Source organism: Nycticebus coucang, chromosome 16 (genome assembly GCF_027406575.1).
Source record: "Nycticebus coucang isolate mNycCou1 chromosome 16, mNycCou1.pri, whole genome shotgun sequence".
Lineage (NCBI taxonomy): Eukaryota > Metazoa > Chordata > Mammalia > Primates > Lorisidae > Nycticebus > Nycticebus coucang.
In genome coordinates, this window is record NC_069795.1 from 71,106,688 (window position 1) to 71,128,413 (window position 21,726).

At 35.9% G+C, this 21,726-nt stretch overlaps 1 protein-coding gene across 3 annotated transcripts in view; it reads right to left on the bottom strand.

The window, feature by feature from the left end:
* The window catches only part of IQCB1 (IQ motif containing B1), a 55,143-nt gene that overhangs the window by 26,795 nt on the left and 6,622 nt on the right, over positions 1 to 21,726 (bottom strand). For all 3 annotated transcript variants that reach the window (XM_053564905.1, XM_053564907.1, XM_053564906.1), the window contains exons 5-7: positions 19,086 to 19,215; positions 9,896 to 9,989; positions 7,523 to 7,622 (exon numbers count right to left, since the gene is read on the bottom strand). In XM_053564905.1, coding sequence (XP_053420880.1) covers positions 7,523 to 7,622; positions 9,896 to 9,989; positions 19,086 to 19,215 — 324 coding nt within the window. The remainder of the gene's footprint in view (positions 1 to 7,522; positions 7,623 to 9,895; positions 9,990 to 19,085; positions 19,216 to 21,726) is intronic.

The window sequence follows — 21,726 nt, forward strand, 5'->3', positions numbered from 1 at the left end:
GCCTGACTGTAGTTTGATCCAAGATAACCACTTTTTAAAAACACATAGCTTGGTTCTAAGGCTATATCATATTAAGTCACTTAATATTTATTGAATTCCTACTAAGTACAAGGTTTCTGTGAGGAGAGGGTAGTATAGAGAATACAAAGTAGCCAAAAACTGTCTCCTCACAGAAGCCTTTAATCAAATCAAGGAAGAAAAATAAATATGCAAAATATTAATTAATAGATGATTCAAAAGCTTCAAGGATGCAATAAAAGTAAAATCACAAAACAGGTACATAGTTATTGTTAAATGATTCATGAAGATAAAATGCTGTAGAAATGCAATTATCATGTGCTTAATACATAGAAGGAAATTTACCTTTCCTTTGGTATTTCTTTCATTCTGCTAAACAGCCTCATCTTGAATTACTAATGTCATGAAAAACTATCTAAAACAGAATAGTCAATGAGGTGGGATCTCATCTAATGTGCACATGTGAGAGTGTATAACACGTCCCCTGGGAGAGAGTCTCTTCTACAAATGGAACTTTATCCTGGAAGGGAGAACGATGTAACCTAAAAATTGTGCCCTCATATTAATTTGAAAAAATAAAAAGAATACTAAAAAAAAAAAAAAAAGTTACATAATAAAGTTATGTAACCAAAAAAATAAATAAATAAAAACTTTGAATAGTCAAAAGGCATCAGCTACTGTCCTTTCTTTTTTTTTTTTTTTTTTTTGTAGAGACAGAGTCTCACTTTATTGCCCTCGGTAGAGTGCCGTGGCATCACACAGCTCACAGCAACCTCCAACTCCTAGGCTTAAGCGATTCTCTTGCCTCAGCCTCCCGAGTAGCTGGGACTACAGGTGCCTGCCACAACGCCTGGCTATTTTTTGGTTGCAGTTTGGCCGGGCCGGGTTTAGAACCCGTCACCCTCGGTATATGGGGCTGGCGCCTTACCAACTGAGCCACAGGTGCCGCCCAGCTACTGCCCTTTCATTCACCCCCTTAAGGAGTATGTGATTTTCTAGGGTGTGTAGCTTTAGCTTTTTATTTACTATATTACTATTTTACAATTTTGTAAAATTAGAGGTTGGCTGGTAGAAAACTGATAACACCAATGATTCTTATCTGAGAGCAATGCAAATGGGCTCTTAGAGAGCAGCATGCAAATGCTTCCTGTCCAGTAGAAAAGGTTATTTTTAAAGGCTATTGTATATTGCTTTATAAGGTATTAGTCTATTTTCTATTTATAATTTTTTAATCTATTAGCAAATTCATTTCTATATTCCTTGACAAAACAACTCCGTAAATTTATACCTTTCTTAAATTCTCTTTTGAAACTATGTAAATTTCTTACTGGTCCCCTCATTAATGAGCTGAATAAAATCTTTGACCAGTTAAATTTTATATGTATTTGCTAAGACTCATGTTATAGTTTTTGAAAACTGTAGTTTAGCGGTGACCAAAATGATTTTGTTAAGGGTAGAAGAGATCAGCCCCCTATTCTACATTTTAAAATTTTAGGATTAAGACTTTAAAGGTCATCTAGTCAAATTAAGTGGGAATCTTAGTGACACCTATTTCTGTGCCACAGCACTATTTCCTATGCGTAGCATGCTAATCCCTTTCCTCTATATCAGTGTTATCACACCTTTCATAACTTAGGTCAAAACTATACTTATTTCAGAAAGCCTTCCAAGGGCGGTGCCTGTGGCTCAGTGAGTAGGGCGCCAGCCCCATATGCCGAGGGTGGCGAGTTCAAACCCAGCCCCGGCCAAACTGCAACCAAAAAATAGCCGGGTGTTGTGGTGGGCGCCTGTAGTCCCAGCTGCTCGGGAGGCTGAGGCAAGAGAATTGCGTAAGCCCAAGAGTTAAGAGGTTGCTGTGAGCCGTGTGACGCCACGGCACTCTACCCGAGGGCGGTACAGTGAGACTCTGTCTCTACAAAAAAAAAAAAAAAAAAAAAAAGAAAGCCTTCCAAAGATATTCCTATCCCAATCTGATCACTTCTTTACTCCATATCCAAAGAGTTTATGCTATAATTCATTAATTCGAATGCTTTCAAATGCTCTTTATTTTCCCAATTCTAAAAATATCCTCTATATACCACTAACTGTCATCTTATTTTTCTGCTTCTCTTCTAATCCAAAATTCCCTGTCTTCACTTCCTTACCTCCCAGTTATTTCTAAAACCACTACATCAGTTTTTCTTTCTCCCTATTTCATTATACTGCCCTTGATAAGTTCATTATAATTCCCCAACTGTCAAGTCACATATATCATTTTTTAAAAAATATTAGTAATTTTTTCTTTCCTACACATATTTGTACCTGATACTCTCTACCAACCCAGCTTCTGTGATACAAAGTTCTTTTGGTCTCCCCTCCTCCCATATTTTTCTGACCATTTTTTATTGGTCTCCTTCATTGACTCCCTTTTCTAGTATATCCCTAGGTGGATTCTCCAGGACTCCATTTTCAAGTCATTTCTTTTTTCACTCTATTCATATTTCCCACTGATTCTTCTTCTCTCATGCTTTTCACTACCGCTTATAAGCTGATTTGTAAAGTTGTACTCCCTTCCAGAAATTAGTCTATTCCCTTTATGGACATTTGAATCATTTCTAGTCCTTGGTTATTACAAATAAAGCTGCTATGGACATTTGTGTATTAAATCTTTATATTGACAGATTTTGAACTGACGAACTACCTATGCACAAGATAACATCTAATTCATCTTGTCTCACATCTTGGTTTTGTGAGACAAGACTACTTCTTTATATAGTCCACATATTAAAGTCTAATCACCCAATATGGAAAACTTAAGCTCATATCTGACTGTGTCTTTTATCTTATTCGATATCAAAATACTCCCAATTTTTATTTTTAATAGCTTTTTAAAAGCATAATTTATATATAACTGCACATATTCAAAGCATACAATTTTATTATAGTTTGACATGTACCAGCAACATGAAAGAAGAAAATAAACGTATCCATTATCCCCCAAAGTTTCCTTGTACTTCACTGTAGTTTTCTCCTTCCGTATCACTCTACCCCTTGGCAAACTTTGATCTTCCTGTCACTATAGTTTGTATTTTCTGAATTTCATATAAATGTAACCATATTTTATATAGTCTTTTTTTGGCCAGGCTTCTTTCACTCAGCACGGTATGTTTATATTCAACTATTTTGTCACATGTACGAATAACAGTTCATTCTTGTTTATTGCTGAGTAGTATATTATTATATGGATATACCAGTTTATTTACCTGTCCATGGGCATTTGAGTCATTTCTAGCTTTGACTATTACAAATGAAGTTGCTATGAACATTTGTATGCAAGTCTTTGACTGCAAATTGACCTCCCTGTCAGTAGGTAAAACTTGCCCGAAGGAACCAGCTGTAGTGTGGAGACCTGTGACTGGCTCTAGACCCTTAAGAGCAGCATTCAAATGCCCTAGGTGGTGGGTGGGGCTCTGAAACTTCCAAGGAAATCCTTATTTTCCACCATACCAGAAGTAGGTAGGGAAGTGAGAATATCAGAGCTGTGTCAGGCAAGCCTGCCTTCAAGCTCCACAAAAGGTAAGGTAGCTGTCTCTTTTTTTTTTTGAGACAGAGTCTCAAGCTGTCACTCTGAGTGCAGTGGCATCATAGCTCACAGCAACCTCCAACTCTTGGGCTCAAGTGATCCTCTTGCCTCAGTTTTTCTATTTTTAGTAGAGATGGGGTCTCGCTTTTGCTCAAGCTGGTTTTGAACTTGTGAGCTCAAGCAATCCACCCGCGTCAGCCTCCCAGAGTGCTAGGATTACAGGCGTCAGCCACTGTGCTTAGCCAAGGTAGCTGTCTTGACAGGGGCCCAAGGTCTGTTCTGAGGCTTCTGAGGAAAGCCCCCGGGACAGGCTGAAGTGACTCTACCCAGCCAGAAACTCTGCTTGTGGGAAAGGGGACATCTGAGATTCAAAATATGGTTGTCAGAAGTGGGTTTTGCTCTTTTCCCCTCTCTCCTGCTCTGCAGTCTCTCTCCAGTGTCTGGCAGCAGGCAGGAAGTCAAACTAGCTGAGCTCCCCCATGATGGCACTGAAGTCTGGGAGCTTTCCTGTCCAGGATCCTACCCTGGGCTGAGAGCATGACTTTCCTGTGGGGAGAGCAATTACCCACATGTGTGCTGTAGCTGGAACCCACACTATAGTCTCTTTTAAGTTCTGCCCATGAGAGTTCTCATGCCTCTTGACATTACTTCACAAGCAACATGACCATGTCTTGGGAATACAGGATCTGGCCTGCAGGGACCAGAATGTCCAAGCTCTGGGGTGGGGGTATCAAGCAGATTCCCTGGGACCCATCGGGGCTGTATGGCTCCTACAATCTAGAGCAAAGTTAGGAAATGTTTGTGTGGGAATGAGCAGGATGAAAACTAAGGGGCTAAAGCTCCCTAGGGAGGACAAAGGCACACAGTGGGTAGAGATGCAATATGGTTCCTGCTGTCTCAGCTCAGGTCTACTGTGACAGGAAGCAATCCCAAGGGGGATGGCAGCCTGGTGCTTTGTCTGCAAAAAGCTCCCAGTTCACTGGAGGCAATAGCTTTTTTGAGGGTAGAAAGGATCTCCAAAAGCAATTGCTAGATATGTGAAGGAGGAAGAAACAAACCTCCCACCTACAGTTTTCTTCAGACTCCAAGCCTCTCGAGGGTTGACCTCTGCTGATGTCTTATGCCTTCTACTTTAGCACTGCAAATTCTTTCCATGGAATCTCTGGTAGGTTCTGGTACTTTTCTCTTGAAATTATATCTGATCTATGTTTACTTGTTTGTTTCTTTTTCATGTAAAACATTTCCTTCCTTTTGATAGGATCTGGAATCTGATGTCTCTGGTCAGCCAGCTTGTCTCCCCTTCTTTATGTCAGTCTTGATCAACTAATTCTCATTTTGGGTCCTATTTTCTTGCTTATGTGCATGCAAGATACTGTAAATTTTATCTTGTTGGGGCTGATCCAAAATTAAAAAACCAGTTCTATTTCGTAAAACTAAATCACCTATTCAGCTGTAGTATGTTCTGTAGCATAGCTATCACTGTAGATTCTGATTATCAGTTTCTAGTAAATGCAAGAAATGATCGCTGTATAATACTAAAGAAACAGAAAAGAAAAAGAATGATCAAAGCATATCTTCTATGACGGCACAAGTAGAATGTTTCTCATTCTTTTTAAAGCTGAATCAAAGCATGATCATTTCTGCTGAATTTCTGCCTTTGAATACCCTATGATTAAAAAAAAAAGTTGTTTTTTTTTTGAGACAGAGTCTCACTGTTGCCCTCAGTAGAGTGCTGTGACATCATAGCTAACAGCAACCTCAAGCTCTTGGGCTCAAGTGATTCTCTTGCCTCAGCCTCCCGAGTAGCTGGGACTACTGGTGCCCACCACAACACGTGGCTATTTTTAGAGACAGGGGTCTTGCTCTTGCTCAGGCTGGTCTCGAACCTGTGAACTTAGGCAATCCACCTGCCTTGGCCTCCCAGAGTGTTAGTACTACAGGTGTTAGCCACTGCATCTGGCCGATAAAAAAGATTTTAACATGCAGGCAGGCTCAATAATTACACTTAGTTATCTGGAAGCAGTTTGACCCTTTCAGGTCTTGCTTCTATGATTTGTTTGGATATTCCTAAATGTGCTTATTCTAGTGCTAATTATTCCCCAATACTGACGTAAAATCTTTCTGAATACTTGATCCAATGACCCATTATTTATAAGGTTTTCCAGTTTGGCTGTTAAAACCAGGTCCTGGCCCTGTTTCTTTTGGATTATTGTTTTCTCTGACATTGGGTAGATTCCTCATGAATATGTGATGCTCAGTACTTTACTGAATACTTAAAGGGAATCTTCTGCGAATCTCTGAGGTTCTCTCTGTGCGCAGTTCCCTCTTCTTTGGTATTCTAGCTTGTGACCTCTAGCCTTTTTTTCTCCCCAGATTCTGAGCTCCATCTCTTCAACTGGGATATCCCTCCCCATACTACAACCAGGAAACTACTATAAATAAGGTTCACCTTGTTTATTCCTTTTCTCTGGCTCACTTTCATTCATTCACTGATGTCTAGTTTCTTGAAGACTGATGCTTCATGGTTTTGTCTTTTTTTTTCATGTGGGTGAGTAAATCCATACTTATTATTCAATCTTAATCAGAAATTGAGGTGAAGTCCTGATGACTTTAATTCATTATTTTTAAAAACCCATTCCCCATGTACCGATGCCCAAGCCCAGGATTTCATTTGGTTTAACCATGTTCCCTCTCTGCCTTTGTCCAGAGTTTTGCCCACCCCCCCACTTAAATCTTTCCTCTATAATCACTAGAGTAACAAAACTGAAATATAATCTGATGATTTTCATCTACTTCAAAAATCTTCAATAGTTGCTGTTGCCCACAGACTTACTTTCCTTAACATAACATATACATTTTTTATGACTAAAGTCTTGCTATTGACCTCCCTATATCAAATTTTAAATCCTAGTAACAATGAATTGTACCTACTTTTCCCCCTGAGCATGTTGTTTTGTATTTCTGTGTTTTTGCTTATGCTAATTATGTCTCTCTGGAAACACTGCTTTTTTTCTTCCCTGATCAATTTATTAATCATCCTTGAAATTTCATTTGAGGTGTTACCTTCTTTAGGATACATCCGCCCACAGGTTGTGTTAGAACAGTGGTTCTCAACCTTCCAAATGCTGCGACCCTTTAATCTTGTGTTGTGGGGACCCCCAACTATAAAATTATTTTCGTTGCTATTCATACCTGTAATTTTGCTACTATTATGAATCATAATGTAAATATCTGATATGCAGGATGTATTTAGGTGAACCATGTGAAAGGGTCATTGGACTCCCAAAGCGGTTGCAACTCACAGGTTGAGAACCACTGTGTTAGAAGTTCCTCTAACATTTGTGTACATTTTTAATGTTGTAACTTAATATAATAATGTTCATGTGCTATATTGTAAGCTCTTTGAAAACAAGGTTTATATCTTAACTTTGTAAATATAATGACAGGCACAATAGCTACTCAATAAATCCGTATTGAACCGAAAGAATAAATTATTTTAATTGTTTATACTCTACCTATTTTAATCTGAGAAACTGTCTACTGCTTCTTTTATATCGTTCTTCAGTACATATGATACTGAGCTTGAAATTTATTTCAAAAATGTGATTAAACATTTTTATTATTTTTATTATGATTCTAATATTTTCCTTCAGCTATCATACTAATGCTCTAAGCTTGAGATTTAGAAGCTAAAATTTTCCTTCTGCTATCACACTAATGCTCTAAGCTTGAGATTTAGAAGCTAAAATCTTCTTAAGCTATGAGGTAAGATATCAATTTGATGATAAATTTCCAGTCTTTTATAGCATTTTATTTTTTTTCTAGAAGGTAATGTTCACAGAGTAAATTATGTAAAAGTCATATATAATCAATTTTAGCAAAAACAAGTAAGGCTTTGGATCAAAAATAAAAAATCACTAACATTCTGTAAAACCAAGTCACCTGTTGATCTGTAGTATATTCTGCAGCATAGTCATGACTGTAGATCCTATTTGGACACTGTCAGCTTGAAGTAGATGTAAGAAATGATCACTCTGCAGTACTAAAGAAAGAAGAACAAAAAAAGCAAGTATTCTATGACAACATGACTTGGATTTTGTCCTTTTAAAACCAAATCAAAGCATAACCATTTGTGCTAAACTTTCTGACTATGTATACACTACAAAAAATGATTTTAAGATTTAGGCAATTTTAAGTACCCATAAGTAATAGTCATTCCATTTTTATAAGCAGTTATAGTCAGAGAGTATCCATAAACATGATGCTAAGAATCTACTGTTCTCTTTCTTTAAAATGAAAATAAAATTACATATCCTAAATCTGAAACCCTTTTCTAGTAATAAATTTTAGTGAGAAAAAAAACAAACAAACTAAATTTCCCGCAAAGAGAGAATATAAGGAAATGGAAATGGCACAAATTCTATAATCTGTTGCTTATTTCCTTAAACAGTTTAACTTTGTTATATAATGTCTTAAATAATGATAAAAACATTTAACTACAAAAAATTATTTTTATTGGTTTATAACTATTAGGCTTTGAACAGTCAGTTATGAAGACTTAGCAGTAGATACTTATGTGAGTTGCTTAACCTCCAGAACCAGTATTTCTTCATTTCTTCGTTTGCAAAATAGAAATAATATTTCTAACACGGGCTAATGCTTAATGTCCTAGACCAGGGAACATTTCCAAGAAATGTCAGTTTCTATTCCCTGCTCCCTGTTAACTGATTAACATCATTTTAATTAAACTGAGATTAGGGTTCTGAGAACACTACCCAAACTTCTACAAAACTTTATTCATTTTCCCTTTTTATGTACAAAGAGAACAGACTTGATTTCTTTCCCATATTAACACCTTTTCTTCATTTCTATTTACGTAGTTCAATATTCCATAGATCACATTTATATAAAGATTTAACAATGTAGAAAACAATCCCACTACTATTAAATATTTTTATGGGTTTTTATTTCCTATTACATTAGTAGTAAAAAAAACTCTTCTCTATAGCTAAAATAAGTATATTTTCCATTTTTCTACTTTAAAATGTTTAATAATTCAATTATTTTTGAATTCACTGAAATCATATGACATGTAGTATATTCATAAATTTATCTTGTCTACATTGAAAAATTTATGCTAAAATAATTTATTAAACAGTCATTCTATTTTCTTTTTCATATTTTTGTCTTATAGTACATTATTATATAACTTGTGTTTGAAGCCTCCTATGTTTTTCAAGTGTAGTCAGGTAACTACTTGGTAGAGTTATACCTTACTGCTACCATTCCTCCAAACAAAAACTGACACTTTGCCTATCAATCTATCAATCTATTGATTATATTTAAAGTTTTCATTATGAAAATTTTAAATCTCCGTAAGAGCAGAATGTGAGGGTCAGGGATGGTGTTTTTTAAAAACAATTCTTATGGAACTATATTTAAATTATGTGCAAGCATGATTCTGAAGGAAAAAAAAGTTAAAAATAAATCTCAGCTCAAGTATTATCATTAAAGATGATTTTCTGCCTTAGGGAAAAAAATATTATTATTATTATTACTATATATATATTTTTTGTAGAGATAGAGTCTCACTTTATCACCCTCAGTAGAGTGCCCTGGCATCACACAGCTCACAGCAATCTCCAACTCCTGGGCTTAGGATTCTCTTGCCTCAGCCTCCTGAGTAGCTGGGACTACTGGTACCCGCCACAACGCCTGGCTATGTTTTTGTTGTAGTTTGGCCGGGGCAGGGTTTGAACCCGCCACCCTTGGTATATGGGGCCGATGCCCTACCCATTGAGCCATAGGCACCGCCCAGGAAAACAAAATTAACACATCTTTATATTTCTCAATGGAAACAAAGTTATCCTAAAAAATAACTAAAGTTCACTAAAAAGTCATAAAAGGTTACTCCTACCTGGATAGTTAGGCTATGAGTTAAATCAGTTATTCTGTAGAAAGGAATTTCTTCTACAGTAGGTATAAAACAGTTACTGTAACTTATTAAATAATTGTTTTTCCTAGACTAACCTATTCAGATTATCAGTAATCTTCCTCTTGGATTTGCTAAGTAGAAAAAGCTAAGAAGAAAGTTATATTTTAGCAATATTCTCAATATAATATTCATATTGTCCATGTTGGCTACTAGAACATCCAAATAGGCTTTTTATAAATTGCGTAGTTATTTCAACAATGGTTTCATTTCACTATTTATCTGTATAGTTAGTAAGACATTTATTTTTAGGGAAAAAAAATCAAACTGTTAGCAGTTGACTCTACAATGGCTATCAACTACATTAAAATCTTTTTTCTTACCATTCTGTATTAGTTGAACATGGCCTCCCAAAAGCCAGAAGAGAGAATCAGTTACAATTTGGAAAAAGTGTAGCAATTCATCTTTTTCTTCAACCTTAACATAAAAGATAAACCCAATTTATTTTTCGGTAATCAGTATAAATAAAAAAAAGCTTTTCTCTGCAGAGTTAAAAGACCTGGTTATTGGATCTAACTTAGATATTTATGAGTTACATGATCTTGTCACTTCCAGTTTTTTAATTTGTTAATCTTGCGGTTACAGAATAGTAATACCCACTCTACCTCCTAGAAAAGATCATCCAAATAAAACAGTGTAAATCATAAAAGAACTATAAGTTGTTACACTAGAATTTCTCAATACTTGCTATGCATTAGAATCATGAACTTTTAAAATACACTCATGCATGAGCTTACTGCAAATATAGTGAGTCTTACTTTCTGAGGGTAAAGTCTGAACATCTATAATTGCACAAAGGTAGGTGGGTAATTTGCTTATAGAGATAGGTTTGAAAATTGCTACAATATGCAAATGTAGATATCAGCATGTAAGGTATTATTAATAGTAAATTTCAATTCTGGTGTCTACTCTATGACTCTAAAAGGGCAGAGATCATGTTATTTAGCTCCTCCCTATAAACTGAGGACAGTTCTGACACATAATAAAAGGTTCAATTACTATTTATTCATTAAATAAATAATAATTTTTTTTTCTGATTCTTCCTTTCTGGAAAGTAGTATAAGAAATAATTCTATTTAATTAATTAATTAATTTATTGAGACAGAATCTCACTATGTCCTCCCTCGGTAGAGTATCATGGTGTCACAGCTCACAGCAATCTCAAACTCTTGGGCTGAAGCGATTCTCCTGCCTCAGCCTCCCAAGCAGCTGAGACTATAGGTGCCCAACACCTGGCTATTTTTTTGTTGCAGTTGTCATTGTTGGTTAGCTGGCCCAAGCCAGGTTTGAACCTGCCAGCCTTGGTGTATGTGGCCAGTGCCCTACCAAGAAATTATCCTAGATTAGAGTGTCACAGTGGAGATTAAGAAATAGATTCCATTCATCATTTTTTCATTTACTGCCCGTGTAACTTTGGTGGAAAGTTGTATAAAGGCCACTAATGTTACCATGTCTTACATGTTTATACTGTAGCACAAAAGTAATCATGAGATTAGCAAAAATTTATGATTGCCATGATTATTCTTTATAATAATGAAAATATGTTCTTCCTAATATTCTAGCACAGGTTAGCTAGTTAGCAAACAGACTTGTGCTGACTTAAATATAACCACAAAAGGCCAGGCTTAGTGGCTCACACCTATAATCCTAGCACTCTGGGAGGAGGAGGCAGGAAGACCAACTGAGCACAGGAGTTCAAGACCAGCCTGAGCAGAGTGAGACCCAACTTCTACCAAAAATAGAAAAACTAGCTGGGCATTGTAGTGGGTGCCTATAGTCCCAGATACTTGAGAGGCTGAGGCAGAAAGATTGCTTGAGCCCAGGAGTTTGAGGTTGCTGTGAGTTAAGCTGATGCCATGGCAGCCTAGCCTGGGCAACAGAGTAAGACCCTGTCTCTATAAAAAATAGAAAAATTAGCCAAGTATGGTAGTGTGCACCTGTAATCCCAGTTACTTGGCAGAATGATTACAGGAGAATCACTTAAGCCCAGGAGTTCAAGGTTGTACTAAGCTATGTTGATGCTACTCTAACTCTAACATAGGCAATAGAGTCAGATCCTATCTCAAAATATATATATGTATTAAAAACTCCAGGGAAATATTATAAAAAGAATTTAAGAACTATATAAACAAAAAAAATTGAACAAGTATATTTACAATAAAAAGAAACAATATGTATATTATATATTAGATAATGTTAATACAGAATTATGTTAATTTATATATTAATATACAAAACTAGATAAATAATGTCATAAGTACCTAAGACAGCGGTTCTCAACTGTGGGTTTCAACCCCTTTTTAACAAAGAAAATACACTGCAGCGTTAGGAAAGTTGAGAACTACTGACCTAAGAGAATCTAGTAATTCATATTTTAATAACTTATGCTGAATTATATCCTTATTAACATAATAATAATGATAATTACGCTTTTCAAATTTATTTAGTCTTCTTTTAAGGGAAAGAGCATAACTGAAGGGAATATCATGTAAATTTTCAATTATTATTTACTTATAAGTAATCTAACTTTATAGTTTAGTGGTATCCAAAAGAAATAATGCAAGCCATCTAGATAATTTAAATTTTTCTAGTAAGAACATTTTTAAAAAGTAAAAAGAAACAAATGAGTCGGGCGGCGCCTGTGGCTCAAGGAGTAGGGCGCCGGTCCCATATGCCAGAAGTGGCAGGTTCAAACCTAGCCCCAGCCAATAACCAAAAAAAAGAAACAGATGAAACAATATATTTTATACCAGCATTTCAGCATGAAATAAATGTAAAATATGTTTTTAGTATGAAGTTTTTGAAATCTGGTGGATATTTTACACTTATAGCATATTTTAATTTGGATGCTAAATTTTTTTAGATTTCACAAAATTTATTGATGAAAAATTAGATTCACATACTCAAGTTTTCTAAACATACTTAAAAATTTCCTAATAACCAAATGGATCATCAATTTTTAAACTTAAAATAATTAAAATAAAATATTTAGTTCCTCAGTTACAAAGATATATTTCAAGAGCTCAATTGCTACATAGCATTAATGGCTACCAAACTGTACTATGTACGGTTGAGGCTATAAACTACATGTCACTACATATTTAAATTGCAGGTAGAACACCTAGCAAATTTATCTCTTTAAGACAACAAATATTATATGAAAATACTGCACTTTTATCAGTCTAGCATGTTAAACCACAATTTCTCAATTTGCCCAAATTAACTACATCTATCTCATATTCTCCAAGGCTATGAACATGGCCTTTGGATAGTATCTCCTATACTACGTATCTAAGAAAGCTCATACTCTATCACTCTCCTCTTCAACCAGCACTCTCCTCTTAACCAGCACTCAGAGAGCTTTCCAAGCTATAGCCATAGTCATGTACTCTTGATCAGATTTCAGTTCTATATTTCTGACTTAGACATTACCACTTGAAAATTCAACTAAATTCAAAGAGATAGTGTTATTTCATTTTTCCTACTCAGTTTCTACCTTTGGCTTACCACTTCTATTAAACATGTATTATAAGGACTTGAAACCTTAGAGTCAGCTGAGACTCAACCATAAGCTGTTATAGCTGTTACACTGTATCTACATAAAAGCAGTGACTTATATGTTTTATATTCTTTCAATTTTTTTCTTCATAATATTTCATTTGACTCTCTTTTCCAAAGTTATACTTGAGTCACGACCCTTAGCACCTCAGTTCTAGCTTACAGCAATAATCTGAAATGGTATCTTCTACTCTATTTGGCATACTCTTAATATCTTAAAAGCCTCTCTACTATTTGTAGAATCAAGTTAAAACTCTTTTCTGAAATCTTCTACCCTTCACAATCTTTCTCAACTTTATTTTTCTATCTTTTTCAACGAGAATACTATATCTAAGTCAGGTAAGCATCTGTATCAGAATTCAAGTATGCCACATGTAATTTTTTCCTGGTTTACCCATTTACCCTGCCTATAATGCCCTCATATTTCCAAATGCCATGATTCTTTGGAGATAGACCAATTACCATTAGCTCTATAAAGCTTTACTAATCACTCTTATTTATACTAGGTGTTCCCTCTTCTCCCCGCCCCCAACCTTTTTCTTCTGCTCTTCATCTCCTTTATAGGATTTATTTTATTATTAGTTATGGGCCAGATAATATTTTAAGCATTGAAAAGTTCAGCAACTACTGAACTTTACTGCTATAGAGTGAAAGTAGCCATGAACAATACAAAAAAAATGATTGTGGCTATGTTCCGGTATAACTTAATTTACAAAAACCGACTAGATTTAGCCCATAGGCCATCTTTTATTGACCCATACTTTTGCTGACCAAAATTATAAACTCTGAAGGATGTTTTTGGGAGAATTTAACATTTAAATTTTTAGACTAAGTAAAGCAGATTGCTCTCTCTTATGTGGCGGGCTTCATCAAATCAGTCAAACGCTTGAACAGAACAAAAAAGTTGACCCTCTCCCAAATAAAAGGAAATTCCTATTGCCTGATTTTCTTAAAACTGGGATATTGGTTTTTTCCCTGACTTCAGACTCAAACTGAAACGTTGGTTATTTCTGGGTCTCAAGCCTAGTGGCCTTTACATTGGCACTATGCACTAGAAAAACAGGCCTGGTTTTCAGCCTTTAAACAGAGACTACATCATTGGCTCTCCTGGGTTGCCAGCTTTCCAAGCGCAAATCTTGGAACTTGTTAGCCTCCATAATTGTCGATTCCTTATAATCACTCACTCAATCAATATCTCTCTCTCTCCTCCCCCCGTCTCTCTCTCCTATTAGTTCTGTTTTTTCTGGAGAACACTAACACATCTGTTTTTTTCCAGTGTGTGTGTGTTTAACATAGGGAAAGGAGTTCAAATAAAAACTTTTAGTCTCACCAGGCCGAGGTGTCAGAAGTTTCGGGCTGCCAGATAACAGCTTGGAAAGAAGTCACGAAATCTATATACAAATTTCCAAAATCTATATACAAATTTCCTTTGAACTACTGACTCCCATACAGTGTATACGTGGAAAGAAGCTCTGAGGAGCCTAGGGGAGTCTATAGCTGGAAGACTGAAACAAATCAGCAGCAATTCTATCATCTGCCTAGTGTTGGTCATATAAAGTTTGGAGTTCAAGTTCTTATAACTAGAAGGTCTGGATTAATATCTTGAGCTTTCTACTTAACAACAAAAGGACTAAACCTTCAAAGAGTAAGGATTATGAACTAGGACAAAGAGTAATACTCTACAGCAAAACAAAGATTTGTAAGTAAATCTACCCTGAGAAAGGCTAAAACCAAGCCCCCACAGTATCAATTGATCTGCTAGAATTTAACTGTTTTCAACAGTCTCCAGAGGAAGGTAAGACTGTTTCTCTGTTTCTATAAAGTGTCATTCACAGTGTCTATTCCAAACAAATAAAAAATAATAGACATGTGAAGAATCAGAAACTGATTCTGAATCTCTGACTCAGTGTTAAGAGAAAAAAATTAATAAAAACAGACTCCCAAATGATCCAGGTATTGGATTTATAGATAAGAACTTCAAAGTAACTATAATAGTGTATAGTAAAGCATCTACAGGAAAGGATGGTATGAGAAGTGAAAAAATAGAGATTTTTAGCAGAGTTAAGATAAGCAAATAGAAATACAAGTGGACATAAAAAGTCTGTGTGCAATTTAAAATAGTTTAACATAAAAAAATTGCACATGAATTTTATGTACCCTATAGAACTAAAGAACAAAGAATTAAATAATTCTATACCTGAAATAAAAAATTTATTAGCACATTAGACAATGCAGAAGACAGGGTCAGTAAACTTGAACAAAGACTAACAAAAATTATCCAAACTGAAGTAAACAAAAGGATGAATAGAGCCTCAACAACCTGGAGTCCTAGAGGGAAAGTAGAGAGAGCAGGGCAGAAAAACAAATATTTGAAGAAATACTAATTGAAATTCTCTTAATGTGAATACATTAATTCAGATATATAAAGCTAAGCAAATCCCAAACAAAATAAATATAAACAACTCTACATCACAGCTTACCAAAGGATAAGTGCTAAAACCAAACAAAAAAGTGATTGTCTTAAAGGCAGCCAGAGATAAAAAGGCGCATTATGTAGAATGAATTTACATCAGAAACAACAGATACCAGAAGACAATGGAATAAAATCTTTAAAGTGAAGAAATAAAGAAAAATAAACAAGAAAAATCCAATGAAGCAGAATTACATACATGTAACAAAAATATTTCTCAAAAGTGAAGGCAAAATGAAGATAATTAAAAAGCTGAGAATTCGCTACCAACAGAACTGTATTGTAAGAAATCCTAAAGGACTAAATGCCCACCAACCCAGGAATGGATTAACAAGCTGTGGTATATGTATACCATGGAATACTATTCAGCTATAAAAAAAATGGAGACTTTACATCCTTTGTATTAACCTGGATGGAAGTGGAAGACATTATTTTTAGTAAAGCATCACAAGAATGGAGAAGCATGAATCCTATGTACTCAATTTTGATATGAGGACAACTAATGACAAGGTTATGGGGGGGAGGAAAAGCAGAAAGAGGGACGGAGGGAGGGGCGTAGGGCCTTGGTGTGTGTCACACTTTATGGGGGCAAGACATGATTGCAAGAGGGACTTTACCTAACAATTGCAATCAGTGTAACCTGGCTTATTGTACCCTCAATGAATCCCCAACAATAAAAAAAAAAAAAAAAAAAAAAGAAATCCTAAAGGAAGTTTTTCAGGCTGAGTGGAAATACCAAATGAAAATTTAGATCTAGGCTCGGCGCCCATAGCACAGTGGTGTTACAGCGCCAACCACACACACTGATGCTGGCGGGTTCGAACCCGGCCTGGGCCAGCTAAACAATGACAACTGCAACCAAAAATAACCGGGTGCTGTGGGGGATGCCTGTAGTTCCAGCTACTTGGGAGGCTGAGTCAAGAGAATTGCTTAAGCCCAAGAGTTTGAGGTTGCTGTGAGCTGTGATACCACAGCACTCTACCGAGGGAAGACATAGTGAGACTATGTCTCAAAAAAAAAAATTAATCTATATGAAGGAATACAGACAACTACACATAGTAAATATAAAACATCATTTTTCTTTCATTTCTTTAAATTCTTTAAGTCAATACACTTTGATGTAAAAATAACAATAATTATGGTAGATTTTATAATATATGTGAAAGAAATATATACCACAAAATAGTACAAAAGATGGAAGGTGGTATCATACAGGGAATACATTTTTAAAAAATAGCAAAATGATAGAATTAAACCCAATCATCCCAAGAATTACTTTAAATGCAAGCAAATGACACTCTTTAAAAATAAAGCTTGTCAAACTACATGAGAAATCAAGACCTGACAGAGCTATTTGTACAAGATTTACTGAAGTATAAGACAAAGGTTAAAAAGTAAAAGACTGAAAAAAAAACTGTAGTAGTCATAATTCCCCCTAGCAGTGGAAGATATGTTCCATGATCTCCAGTGGATATCTGAAATCATGCATAGTACAGAACTCTATATGTTTTTGTTTTTTTATCTGATAACCGGGTAGCTACTAAGTGACTAACAAACAGGTAGGTCAAATATACAGCATGGATATGCTGGGCAAAAAGATGCTTCACATCCTGGGCAGTGCATCAGGAAATTTCATCAAGCTACTCAGAACTGCATACAATTTAAAACTTAGGAATTGTTTATTTCTGGAATTTTCCATTTAATAATTTTGGACCACTGTTGATCATGGATAACCAAAACAGCAAAAAGCAAAAGTACAGATAAGAGGGGGCTATTATATCATTCAAACCATAATCATATCAAAACTGGAGTGGCAGTATCAGTAACAGTAAACAAAATAGACTTCAAGATAAGGTGTATTACTAGAGATAAAGACCATTTCATAATAATAACAGCATTCATTCATCCAGATGATCTAACATTCTTATATTCCTAAACATATAAGCATTTAATACATGAAACAAAACCTGATACAACTAAAGCAAGAATTAAATCAATTCACAATTGTAGTTGGAGATTTTAATACCCTTTCTCACTAAAAAGTGGAACATACAGACAAACAAAACCAGTAAGAATTTTAGAAGACTTCAACAATGCTATTAATCAAATTGACTTTTTTTTTTTTTTTTGAGACAGAATCTCACTATGTTGCCTCCAGTACAGTGCCGTAGTGTCACAGCTCACAACAACCTCAAACTCTTGGGCTCAAGCAATTCTCTGGCCTTAGTCTCTCAAATAGCTGGGACTACAGGCTCCTGCCACAAGGCCTGGCTTTTTTTTTTTTTTTTGTAGTTGTCATTGTTGTTTGGCAGGCCTGGGCTGGGTTTGAACACGCCAGCTCTGGTGTATGTGGCTGGCGACCTAGCTGCTGAGCTACATGCGCCAAGCCAATCAAATTGACATTTATAGAGCATTATACACAACTGCAGAATTCACATTCAAGTATATAAATAGTCCTTGTTTTTGCACTGGTATCACATTAAATGAAACCTGTGCCTATCAAAATCTTTACATGGTTCTGATATGCATGAGTTTCAGTTATGATGGCACTATACAAAGCAAAGCTTACTTATAATGAAGCGTTCACCAATATCAAAACATTTAGAGAGCTATAAAACAAGCCTGAAAAAAACCCAAAGGATTGAAATGATACAGAGCACACTATCTGACCACAAGAGAATTAAGTTAGAAATTGGTAACAATAAAGTATCCAGAAAATCTTCAAATACTTAGAACCAGAGTGACACATGCCCTGGGTAGAGTATCCTGGCATCACAGCTCACGGAAACTTAAACTCTTGGACTCAAAGCATCTTCTGCCTCAGCCTACCAAATACCTGGGACTACAGGCATCTAGCCACAATACCCAGCTATTTTTAGAGATGGGGTCAGGCTGGTCTTGAACTCCTGAGCTCAAGCAATCCACTCACCTTGGCCTCCCAGACTGCTAGGATTACAGGCAGAGCCACCCTGCCTGGCCTTAGCGACACATGTCTAAACCCACTGGTCAAAGAACAGGAGTACATATACAGTATCTTGCACAGTACACGCAAGAAATACTTGAACCGAAAAGATTCCTATGTTTGGGGTTGAAATATTTTGATTAGGGAAGGTATAAAGGATCAAATAGAAAGTTCACTTTTATTCTTCTTCCCTATTGGAGCTACTCAGAAAAGTCCTAGGCCTAGAGAACATACTTTCCTTCGTTGTTAATTTAAGTAGAAAGTATGTTTTAGAAAGATGTCATGGAAATATTTGTCTATGGGTGCTGCCCAAAACTGATTAGTAAGGCAGATCAAAAAGTTATATAGCATGCTTCAGCCAACATTTAAAATTATTTTTGGTTATAACCTTAAAAATGTTTATAAAGCCACTACTCTTGTAGTACTGTCAGCTAAATATTGCACATTTGAAAATAATGTGGAACATCTTCTCAAGAATTAAATTGATTTGGCTACAAAACACAGACACTAAATAAACACATACCTTGGCTGCATTTATAAAACATGTTTGTAATCGTCTTCCCAGAACTAAAAAATTTTCTACAGCTGATGGAAGTAATTCATTGTAAAATTCCTCTGCATCTTCTCCTGGATCCAAGCCCACACAGCAATGGCTGAAATAAGAATACAAGTTGTGTTAATTGTAAGTTTCAGTTGGATGCTCAAGCTTCTAGACACTACGCTTTATTAAGAATTTGTAGTATAAAAAAAAATTGTAGTTTACATCTTTTGTTTTGTTGTCAAGGTAATGAGGAATCTCTTTTCCTGGAAAATTAGCCTAACAACTTGCTAGAAAAGTAAACAGTGTATGGACCTTGTTTGTACGTAGGTCCAGAATTCATACACCCTAAAAACCTGTCAGAATTCATACAAACCTAAAAACCTGTCAGCCCTTCAGAAAATAAAAGACATGGCTCACAAAAAAGAGAAACAAGCTAAGTTTTCAATATAATTATTCTAAAAGCTATAAGATACCTTGAGAGTTTACTTTACTAATAGCATTTGTGTTAACTAATGCATTTTTAGATATCTGATAGGTGAACAATATGCAGGAAGGATTAGCCTGCAAGGGATAGATAAGGAAATCAAACACTAATTTCACACCAATTCTACTTTCTGTAAAATATTTAACTGAATGGGTGGCGCCTGTGGCTCAGTGGGTAGGGTGCCGGCCCCATATGCCGAGGGTGGCGGGTTCAAACCCAGCCCCGGCCAAACTGCAACAAAAAAATAGCCGGGCGTTGTGGCGGGCGCCTATAGTCCCAGCTGCTCGGGAGGCTGAGGCAAGAGAATCGCGTAAGCCCAAGAGTTAGAGGTTGCTGTGAGCCATGTGACGCCACGGCACTCTACCCGAGGGCGGTACAGTGAGACTCTGTCTCTACAAAAAAAAAAAAAAAAAATATTTAACTGAATATTCCTTATGTTAAAAGGGAAATCAGCAAAAACCTAACACTAGCAGGAAAACTTTTATAATATATATTAAAGAAGAGAAAGTCATTTAGAGAAATGGGTCCCCTTGAAACTGCAATAAAAGTCTCCCCCGGATACAAGTTGAAAGGTATTCTGAATTTATCAGAAGTCTCAATAATAAAAAGTATTTGCACAGACTAATAACCAAAAAGAGCCCCAAACCCAACGGTCCCTATCTGTGCACTCTAATAAGTACTGCTCTTTGAGTCTTTTCAACAAAATCTGCAGATACTAATAAGCAATAACTACTACATATTGAGCATGCTAAGAAACCCAAGTAGCTAATGGTTCAGGTTCTAATAAGTTTTATTTTTCTTTTATTTGTATTTTGAGTCCTAAAATTAATGGGCTACTGCTCACATGTATCAGCTTTTCTTTTCTTCTTGGTTCCTTAATTATCTCCTTTGATTGAAAATATTAATAAATAAAATTATGTTTATTTATTAACACGGCATTCACAAACATGGGAATTTCTTACGTCTTTGATTCTACCTCTGAGATCCTGGCTTAATCAATATAGTTATGACCTAGCATATCTACTCAAATGATTTTATTTAAAAAAATCATTAATATTAAAAATTAAAGTATAAAAAAGAATACTGTACACATTTGTTAAGTGTTTTTTGTGACTGTATTCTTTAAATTTGGCTTTTACCTAGTCACAAAGTAGGAATAAGCAGTTTAGAAAGCTAGGATCCAAGATATAGCATAAATAGGATAAAACCCCTTTACTAGGGTTATTAAAATCAAATGACTTATTTAAAACAACAAGAAAAGAAAGCTGGGATCCAGTTATTAAATGCACACTTCCAGTTACTTAATCAGGAAGTGGCTTAGATACTGAGAACATGTGGTTTATTTTATTGCCTCCTTTTAAAAAATGAATTTGTGCCGGGCAGTGGTTCATGCCTGCAATCCCAGCACTTGCACGGTAGCTCATGCCTATAATCCCAGCACTTGCATGGTGGCTTATGCCCATACTCCCAGCACTTGCATGGTGGCTCATGCCTGTAATCCCAGCACTTGGGAGGCCGAGGCGGCTGGATTGCCTAAACTCAGGAGTTCAAGACCAGCCTGAGCTAGAGTGAGATCCCATCTCTAAAAATAGCCAGGAGCTGTTGCCGGTGCCTGTAGTCCCAGCTACTCAGGAGGGTGAGGAAAGAGAATTACTTGAGCCCAAGAATCTGAGGTTGCTGTGAGCTATGATGCCAGGGCACTCTACCAAGGGTGACAAAGTGAGATTCTGTCTCAAAATAAATAAATAAAGAATTTGGTCTCTTTTCTATGAATTTTTAGCATGTCAGTCTATCAGTAAATGCTGCCTCTTAATGGTAGTAATCCTCCTGAAGAGACAGGATTTGGGCTACTTAGTGAAATACAAGGTAGCTGAACCAAAACAAACTAAAATGACTAGTTTCTATATCTGTTCTACAGTAGTTGTGTACTTTCATATTAGTGCCTATTTCATTCTGCCTTGTATCATACATTTCCATGACTGTCACTCAATCTCTATTATAAGGTTCTCAATAGAGCCAGTGCCTTCAAATATTTCTTAGTCAGTAAACAGTGTATTAAATAGATACTTGGGATTCAATGGTGAGCAAAAAAGTGATTACCATCTTCATGAAAGTTACAGAAGAAAATTTTAGGCAGTC